General features: G+C 41.2%; 2 protein-coding genes across 2 annotated transcripts; both read right to left on the reverse strand.

Annotated features, from left to right (window-relative positions):
- Positions 1–1,802: 1,802 nt before the first annotated feature.
- Positions 1,803–8,404, reverse strand: LOC122069857 (L10-interacting MYB domain-containing protein-like). Its single transcript, XM_042633942.1, has 3 exons — positions 8,270–8,404; positions 2,910–3,257; positions 1,803–2,815 (listed from the first exon to the last, which is right to left on the reverse strand). Exons 2-3 carry the CDS (start codon positions 3,255–3,257, stop codon positions 2,210–2,212), a joined length of 954 nt encoding a protein of 317 aa, XP_042489876.1. The 5' UTR covers positions 8,270–8,404; the 3' UTR covers positions 1,803–2,209.
- Positions 3,215–8,258, reverse strand: LOC122069856. Its single transcript, XM_042633941.1, has one exon. The coding sequence runs from the start codon at positions 7,123–7,125 to the stop codon at positions 4,294–4,296; it is 2,832 nt and encodes a 943-aa protein (XP_042489875.1). The 5' UTR covers positions 7,126–8,258; the 3' UTR covers positions 3,215–4,293.
- Positions 8,405–9,846: the final 1,442 nt, after the last annotated feature.

Genomic DNA, 9,846 nt, shown 5'->3' on the forward strand with positions numbered 1-9,846 from the left:
CTGCCCTTCTGATAGGATCTGCGTAATGGAGCTTACAGATTGATATGCTTAGCAGTATAGAGGCTGCAACTGCTGTCTGAGACTTCCATGGGCTGATTACCATGCAAGTCTATAGTTATGTATAGGTTGTATATTATCCAAAAATACAAAGACTTGTAAAAGTTACATCGACGAGAAAATTTTCTCCAGATAGTGGATTTATTTATTTTTGATATAGGCAGATTGTAGATTAAATGTCTGCAATTCGGAGGAACCTCTTCATTCTTGCATAGGTTACATAGTTCGTGTGTAAGATAATTTTGAGGGACTAGATCCCCTCCGGTGCTCTCAGCACGCATCAGATGGTTGGCAGTACTCAGGCCCACACCCCTGGCCATCGGATAAGCACTGGGCACTGGCCCACTTGAGAGGATCTGGTTCCAAGTTATGGGGGATCATTTACATGCTGAGAGTGTAGGTGGAACTAAAAAGACTCACCATGAAACCATAAGCCAAAACCATGAAATCCTGAAACCATAATGTAAAATAAAGGAGTTTAACTGCATGAAACTTAACCCATGAAACCCCAGGTGTGGGATCCGGCTCCTCTCCTGAGGAGTGATCTCCCAGGCCTGCTCATAGTTATCTGGGCAATTGGACACGTATCTAAACAGTGATCCAATGGCTATCAATCAAAACAAAGGTGCCACACCAAGAGTTGTTGGATCACCACTTGGACACGTATCAATCGCTTGGGTAGCTATGGGCAAGACTTGGGTGATCAACGCTCAAGAGATGATTCCGATCCCCTAGTGTGAGGTAGATTCTGTAAACACCCAAAAACAATAAAAATCCTAATATTGCACAGTGCACAATTGGTCAAGTGGTGAGGGAGATTCTATAAGCTAAGGGTGTTAATCTGTTCGATTTCGGTGTATACGGTTTAGTTCGGTTCACATTTATTGGGTTGAAACCAAAACTAAACCATTTATTAAACGGTTGCACTTTCTGAAATCGGAACTGTTTAGTAAACAAACTCACAGTTTTTAAATTGTCGGTTTCATGATTTTGATCGTGGTTTAATCCATACGGTCTCTAAATGGTTAGTAATCAATTTGCTAATTTATTCGCATGCTTACTGAAATTTGTTTTTGTTAAATAACGCTTCAATCTTGTATCAAATTAAATGAGGAATTGAGCAAGCAATTATTTAACTACATAACTACATAATATGAGTAAATTATTTAATAGACTTTTGAACAGCCTCTAGGGTCCTTAATTTTTCCATAAATTAAAGCCATCCTATTTTGTTAAAACAACCAAACAACTAAGCAAAAAAAAATATTACATGGAGAAACTGAAATACAAATAAAACTGCTAATGAACACAACTTATCGTTAGTGTTCTAAAGTTAAAGAGCAAGTTAAAAAGCATGAGGCACTGCAAACACATCAGTTAACCCCTTATTCTATTAAATCGCTATATAGGTTAAACAAATCAATTTTGACAGTGTAAATGGTTCAATTTTCACGGTATCAATTCGATTTGAAAACAACGGGTTAAACGGTTAAAATCAAACCGACCTGTTTAGCTAACCGATCTTAAACCTGAAACCAAAACCAAACCATTTACTAAATGGTTTTTCGATTTCAAAATAAACAACTCAATTCGATTTCGATAAACGATTTTGGTTATAAATTCACATCCTTATTATAAGGACTCCAAAAAAATATTCTTCAGCTGACAGCTAGAACAAATTAATCCATCTAAAAAGATCAGCCACCTCAAACATCGGAAGGACCCCATTGGGGATGGACTTCATGGAATCTAAAGCTCCGTAAAAAAGGAGGCACTGAGGGGAATCCATTTGTTGTAAAAATGCATTGGTGTCTCTACATAGCTGACCCCAGGGTCCTAGCATTGCAAGGAAAAAAAAAAAAAACGTAAACTACTGTGTCCCCTACAAGGGAGTGGAGGGACCCAACTAGCTCATCCACCCAACTTGAGAGGTCTATCCAAGCAGGTCTTGTAATAATAATTCCCTCCCCATACATTGTCATAAAATTGCCCTCTTATATGCCATTTTTCCTCATGTGTGATCACTGATTACTGGTGACCCAATGAGTACTAAAAGGAAAAATCATCCTTTTATCACCTCAGCCTTAAATCTATGATGACAGCTAACTAACATGGTTCAAACCACATGTGAAAAGAATGTTAATTATGAACATCAAATAAGAGATCCAGGATCCTCTCTAGTTTTCCTTTGAATTGCTCTAAGAAGCCATGGTATGCGAGCCGATTCATGCATTGTAATGAACATCTCTCTTTTGCTTCGGTCCTCAAGCACCTCCAAAGCTAACACGTGGTGGTCACTTCCAAGCTCAATTCCCTCCAATGAATTAAGAATCTGAACTGCCTCCTTAAGAGTAGTATCTTTCGTAACTCCAATCATCTTTGCTCTCCTCTGCTCTTCTAGAGCAAGTATTCTTTTAAGTGTTTCACCAACATCATCATTATCGACACTCTTTGACCTCTTGGATGATGACCCTATAGATCTCTTGCTTTTCTGCTTCTTTTTCTTCTTCATATTTAAAACCTCATCTGGCAAGATATCATCATCATCATCATCATCATCATCATTTGAGTCATCGGCATCCAAGTTTAATGCTGCACTGTTAGAAGCTGTCACCCCTTTTGGTGAGGGTAGCAGTGGGTGATCTTCATAGGTGCAAATTGCACCTTCACCATCAGCTGCAACAGCATAGAACAACTCCCGTAGTTCTTCTTCATTATGCAACGGGGCATGCTTGAAATGTTTGCCGTGAACATGTTTCTGCAATGTAATTTTTTGACACAGAACTATTATCTCAAATTATTTAGGAATAAACTACAAATTAAGTTGGAAATGCTAAGGGATGAGTTCATACCTTTACATAAGCATTCCAATGTTCTTTACTAGGTGGATCAACAGTCCCCAAAGCCGCGTTCCACCCCCAACCAGTGTTTTTCAAAGCCACCCATGCAACCCACATAGCTTTCAAAACGTTCCATCTATTCTTGAGTTGTTGCATGGCTATTTGCTTGTCGCACTTTTTGTTGTAGTCTCTCAATATGTGCGCCCAACCATCCTTCGTGAAAGAAGTATTGAGCTTGTACCCTTTGCGTGAATAATCTATAGCAATATCTATTAGTAACTTTATCCTCTCCTCAGACCAACAATATGATTCTTTCGGACCACCCTTCATACCTCCTTCAATCCCCTTTCCATGATCCATCTGAAATAAATTCTCGTTCAAATGAATGAACAAATCAAGCAAATAAAAAGAAAGAAAACCAGATCATAGAGAAAATTTGAATTCAATCTAAATCAATTTAGTGTTGGCCCACAAAACATCAAAGAGTCATAAAATGGGTAAAAGGTAATCATCCATTCTCACAGTGCACAATTTTTAATTCCTAAAACACCATCCACATGACTGATGGTGACAGATATAATATCCATTCACAAATAATCAGTTAGAAGCTGAAGCTACATAGCAGAAGCATCCATTAATACAATAACTCCAAGAGAATGAACCAGAACAATATAGAACCAAAATATTCAGAATTGAGAGATACAAAGGGAAAACTTAACTACTAGCAAAAATGCAATCAGAATGGATTGAATTTGGTCGAATAGCATACTGGAAAGGGCTACCTGCTGGAAACATTTAAGAGAATTCTAAAAGCAGATAGCAGGTGTGAAAGTAGAGTCCCAGTGTACATCCACAAAGTAGCCAGAAAGAGATCAGACATGTAATTTCAGGTTAAGCAGATTAGGAAGAAACTAAACAGATATGAGAGATTAATAAGAAACACAGACAATTCAATCATACAGAATGGGGAAGATGTCTGCACTTCGCCCAAAAGCTCAAACTAGCTTCAATAAAAAACCACTGCTTGTCTTGTCTGAAACCTTTCTTTTTTAGTCCGGAAGATGCCCACATATTGCCATTTTCTGGAACTTCCTGAACATTTCACTTTGAACAAAACCATCCCATTCCTCGTTTGATCATAAAGGGTAAGTGGTTCGCTTTTGAATTTATCGTGTTCAAATCAGAAGAGGATGTGTGATACGAACGTCTCCGTGAACGGCGGGATAATGGATCACAAGCTAACTTCGAGGGTAGCTACCTCCTAGAAGAACAGGGAAGAGAGAAAGGATTTTTGTATATTCATTACCCCCTTACATCATATGTCTTACTGTATATATAATATCCTAACAATGGTCTACCCTTCAACAGAAAAATGGAATATTCCCTAAGATGCTCTTCATGAGGTTTGCATGTTTCTCCTTGCCAAGTGGGGTGCTGTCGTGGCAATAGTGTTACTCATCAACTCCTCCATGTCATGCTGAGTCGTAACATTGCCATCTTCTTCCAAAAGAACCTTGTCCTCAAGGTTCGAGTGGGGCGACGATGAAGAACGTAATGTCTTCCCATTAAGCCTCTTCCAAGGTAAACCACCCCAGTGGACTAGAACATGTCTTACCTCGCAATCCCGTTGCTTGAGGCAACTTTTTGCCATGGCCGATAAGTCTAGTTTACACGCGACCTTGACCACATTGTCTAAGGCTTGCAAGGGACTGAAGATGTAGTAGAACTGGTTCAACCATATTGATGTCAAGATGAAACAGATTTCAACAAACATAGCTCCAAAGGGAAGTATGCCTCCAATAAGAATAGAAAAGGCTGGTTTCATGTACCAGGCCTTCTTTGTTATCTCTATTGGGATCTTATTTATCTCCGTTGGGTCCTTAATAGCTGGGCTTTTGAAACCCAAATAGTTACCCACAAAAACCAATGGTACTGATATACCCAACCATAAGAATGCAAGAGCAAACATGGTACCAAAGGGCAACGCACCAAAAAACTGCTCTCCCCATATGAGTGCATTCAACGCAAACAAGATTGAAAAGAGTATACCATGAAAAATGAATGTAGCTTTCAAAGTATTTCTCTTCCATTTTGCTCCCTTGAACATCTTGTACCAATGAGCTGAATAACCTGCAATTAAACCCATAAAAACCCACAAGAGAACCATGGTAGTCTTAAGCCGCCTTCGGTTTAAAGGTGATAGGAAACCCAGTAATGCAAAACTTATTGGAACAAGTGTCATTCCAAAAATCTGGACCCATGTTCCAACATAGAAACAAAGTAAACCAGAATTGACAGGGGGCCTGAAAACATTTCCATGGACAAGCTCCCACCCTGCCGTTTCCTCTTGGGCTTCATCCTTGGTCTCCAACTGATTATAGTTGGCGATATCTCTACAAAGAGTTCTTATATCATAAAAGAACAGGAAAATCATCAGAAAATTGATAACGGAGAACCAATGGATTTGATCATCATTCATAAGGAGATAGGTGTCCCAATGAGTTGCCCACTTGAATTCACTAAGCTTGAAAGAAACATCATGTGTAAATACCATCTTCTTACCTTTAATTATATTTTTGGTGTCTCTTACCAAATGAGTGATGCTGATTGGAGCAACCTCAAAGCCAACCATGCAAGCAGAAGCAGTCTCAAGGTTCTTGTGATACATGACTCTGAAGCCTGAGTGATTATTGATAAAATATTTCTCAGCTTTTCTCCCAACATAGGATCCCTTGAATCCAACACAAAAACCATTTTCATGAGTTGTTAGCTGGCTTACATCCCTTCTTTGACGAGGCACTTGAAGATCATTTCTTAAAATTTCTGGGAGGTTTCTCTCAATCCCTTTGCTGTTGCAATCACTATTGCCAACCAAAACGTTGATATTGGGAGCGGGTTCAATAACAAGACCAAGGCATTGGGCGGCCCGGCCTTGGACAAAGTCGACGCTGCCACCATTGATCTGAACTTGCATCGGAGTTCCAACGATAGTCTGTGACAACCACAAGGTCGAAGGGGAAGAGTGGCCAGACATGGCATGATACAAAATCAAGACGACCGAAATGAAAGGTTCGACATATGTTGATGAATCTTCATCCAATAGATCCATAGTTGGGGAATCACCCTCATACAGAAGCAAAAATAGCTGGCGAGATTTACATCTGTGGCCAGGGGAGGAGTCTTCACCCAACAAATTTGTAGTTAGGGCATCATCCTCGTATACAAGCAAAAATAGTTGGCGAGGCTTACATTTGTGGCCAGCGGCGAATTTTTCACCATCATTGTAGCATAGGCCTTTCTCTCGATAGGGATGCATCTCTATTGAAGTCGGATATTGGATCGTGATCCATGAATTAAAAGGGGGAAGTGGTGGTCGAGGTATGGTGTGTATGCTGGTTTGGAGCACAGGGCGACCGACTTCGAGGGATTTCGGGATCCGAGGATAAGATTGGGTGTCTGTGGATGGTGGAAGTGCTAGTGAAAGGAGAAATGGTGCTTGAGGTACGGTGGGTATGCCAGTTCGGAGTGCAGGGCGACTGACCTCAAGGAATTTCTCTTCCTGGTGATGGACGAGACCAACTGCTTGAGACATAGAACTTGATTGGAGAGCCAATACCTCACTAAGGATGTCGGATCGAGGTCTAGAAATGAAATGACTACTTAAAATTGGTGGAGACAAGTTTTCTGAAGCTTCAATTCGAGATTGTTGGTCTGCAACTAAGGCCGACTGTGTGGGTTTGGGAAGAGTGTCCTGAGGATCCTTGAACTTGGAAATCCCAAAGCGACTCTCCAAAGCTTGAGTGAAATCCGGCCAGGTAGTGAATTGAGTGACACGAAGCACCCCTTGAAACCACCAGAGGGCAGGGCCATCCATATGGAGAGAAGAAATTAGAAGGCGTTGATCGTCGGCGGCACCATGGTAATCGAAGAAGTGTTCGGCCTTGAAGATCCATCCGACTGGATCAATGCCATTGAATCTGGGAAAATCAAGGGGAATCGCACGAGTTTGGGTGGTATGAGGCTGAGTGGTATGTGGCAGTGGTAAGGTAGAGGTGGATGGGCAGCCGAAAGAAATTTCAGGTGGGGAAGATGGGTTGATGCGCAAGGTGGACTGTTGTTGGACGGTGATGGTGGATCGAAGGGAGTTTAGACGTTCGTTGTGTGCTGCCGTCGTCTTGTTGAGGAGCTTAACAGACTCCAGTTGGCCGAAGCAAGTTCCGTCGGCCATATCTCTCAATGAAAGCACCAATGATACGAACGTCTCCGTGAACGGCAGGATAACGGATCACAAGCTAACTTCGAGGGTAGCTACCTCCTAGAAGAACAGAGAAGAGAGAAAGGATTTTTGTATATTCATTACCCCCTTACATCATGTCTTACTGTATATATAATATCCTAACAATGGTCTACCCTTCAACAGAAAAATGGAATATTCCCTAAGATGCTCTTCATGAGGTTTGCATGTTTCTCCTTGCCAAGTGGGGTGCTGTCGTGGAAAAAGTGTTACTCATCAACTCCTCCATGTCATGCTGAGTCGTAACAATGTGCTTTAATGTCTTGCAACTTCAACCTTACAATTGCAGAACTAAAGCCTCAACAGAATCCTAAACACCATTCTTTTGACTGCAATATTCTACTTCCATAAGAACAAAAAGAACTCTAGTCGAGCTCTTTAAGGTCAAACAAAAACTAGATTGCAGCATACAAATCCCAGAATCCAAGCTACCACATTAGAGAATTAATTGAAGAAAGTGTGCTCTGCTAAAGCAAGAAGGAGCAATATATCAGTTTCTTCCCCACAAAACTGCTACTCAAATATCAATATTTTGAGTACCAACTGTCATCCAGGACTCAATCTTAGCAATTCAAGCTCAGAGTTACATACAAGTACAGTAAAGCAATATATACCCAGAAACCGTCGATCTCCAAACAATAAATCAGAACCTCAAATCATCTAAAATTTGAAAAAAAAAAAGAGGAGGACTAGATAAGAAAACAAGAATTTCTTCCTACACCAAAATAAGGCTCTGTTCATGGAAAGACCCATTTTCTCATCCAAAATAGAGAGCTAAAGAAAGTCTGCAAATGTAGGGGAGGTTTAAGGTAGAAAATCAAACCCTACCATCTCAGCAGAGTGGCAGCGTCCCGACTCATGAGGGGAAATGCGAAGGACATGAGAGATTGAGAGGTTAGGAGGAAAGGAAGCTTACATGCTACGTATATAGATTTTGATTTTTCAAAACGACTAGTGGAGTGAATTAGCAGAAACATCAGAGAAATAAACGAAAACTCTGTGAGAAAATTAAATACAGACAATTCTCAGAGAAAAGAAACGGAGAGAGAGAGAGAGAGAGAGAGAGAGAGAACCGTACCTGATAGCATCTGAAGAGGCAAGAAATCCGGCCGATCTTGTCTTCTCGGCGAGAATTCTCCGCCCGGCGACGAAGGTTATCGTTCTCCTCTCTTGCGTTTTCTTCTCAGGTCGTACCATACCAGAGAAGAGGAAGAGGGTTTTGGAAGATGGACGTTTTTATAGTGAACTTAAATTACTTTCTTACCCTTAGATTTCGATAACTACCTATAAACATGTGCTATTAATGTTATGGGAAAATGAACTCTGTCCACGAGCGTGGACCCTGCGCCAGTGCCTTGGTTATGAATTCTTGTTGTGTAGCCTTTGTGCCCAGACACACACAAGAGCACGCAAAATTATCGCCCCAACTTGCATACTCTCATTGGCCCCTGCAATGCAGGGTCCACACGGCTGGTCTTCATTCTGTATAAGTATTACTAATTCGTTTTTACTTAGAGATAGAAATACAGAGAGAACACTACCTTGTGACGTGACATTGTGGCCAATTGAAGCATGTATATAAGCTTCCCACGTGAGGCTAGGATGGTCATTTGGTGCCCTTGTGTCTAAGCATTGGACTGCACAATCGAGTAGCGTTCTTTTCTTCTTATAAGAAAGGGAAATTTACAATGCCACCCCCCTAGAGAATGTCACAATTAGAGAGACACCCCTGAATAATACCAAATTATGATCGCATCCCCTGTCACCAGTCACTATTACAGAATATACCTCAAATGCCGATATTTTTGGAAAATCCAATTCCATCCTAGTTATGAGTAGATGCTAAGTTCAATAGTGGGGATTACTCTGTGCATGTAGGCAACTGGCTGAAGCAAGTATTTCTTGTGTTGTGGATGTGCAAGTGTGTACTATGTATTGGATTAATTGTCTGCAGGATGAGTGTGTACATCTGGTAGACCTGATCACTTAGTGGTGTAGTGTGGATGTGCATATGATTGTGTATATGTGAGACATCAGTTGCAGCGTAGGGGATTTCAAAATAGCTATGGGCAGCAGCACAGATTATGTGAGTAAGCTTTATACAACAATGAGAGTTGTCAATTGTGTACATAGCAGATTTGGGCAACATCAATATATTGTAACTGAGAGTGAGCCACATCAGTTGGTAACTTGACAAAGAATCAGCTGAGGGAGAATTTTTAAATATACTGATCCAACCCCTCTCAGTGTCAAATGGGACCCAACACCTTCAACTTTGGCTTCCTGTAGCCCACCCCCATCAAACAATTGTAGAGAGGGCAATTGCAAAGAAGGGTTTCAGATGGCGGTTGGGTGGAGGTTTAGACGGGTGGGTGCAATGGCAAAGTGCAGTAGCTAGCTAGGGAATTCCGATGGTTCAGGGTGTGATGGTTGGGCATGGGTGGGAGTGATGGCAGGGTGCAGTGACTAGGTGCACTGATTGTTATGGTAGAACATGAAGTGATGGGCAGGGTGGGATGATGCACAGTGCACTAGTGTTGTCACGCCATCTCCAACGGCTTTGCCCTTGTATTTTCAGCAAAGTCCCATTGATTTTGTGAGGGGTGGAGTGGGAGAAGTTGTCAACCACATTAGTTGATAGAAAAATGTGCAAGT

This window comes from Macadamia integrifolia, unplaced genomic scaffold (genome assembly GCF_013358625.1).
Source record: "Macadamia integrifolia cultivar HAES 741 unplaced genomic scaffold, SCU_Mint_v3 scaffold741, whole genome shotgun sequence".
NCBI classification, from domain to species: Eukaryota; Viridiplantae; Streptophyta; class Magnoliopsida; order Proteales; family Proteaceae; genus Macadamia; species Macadamia integrifolia.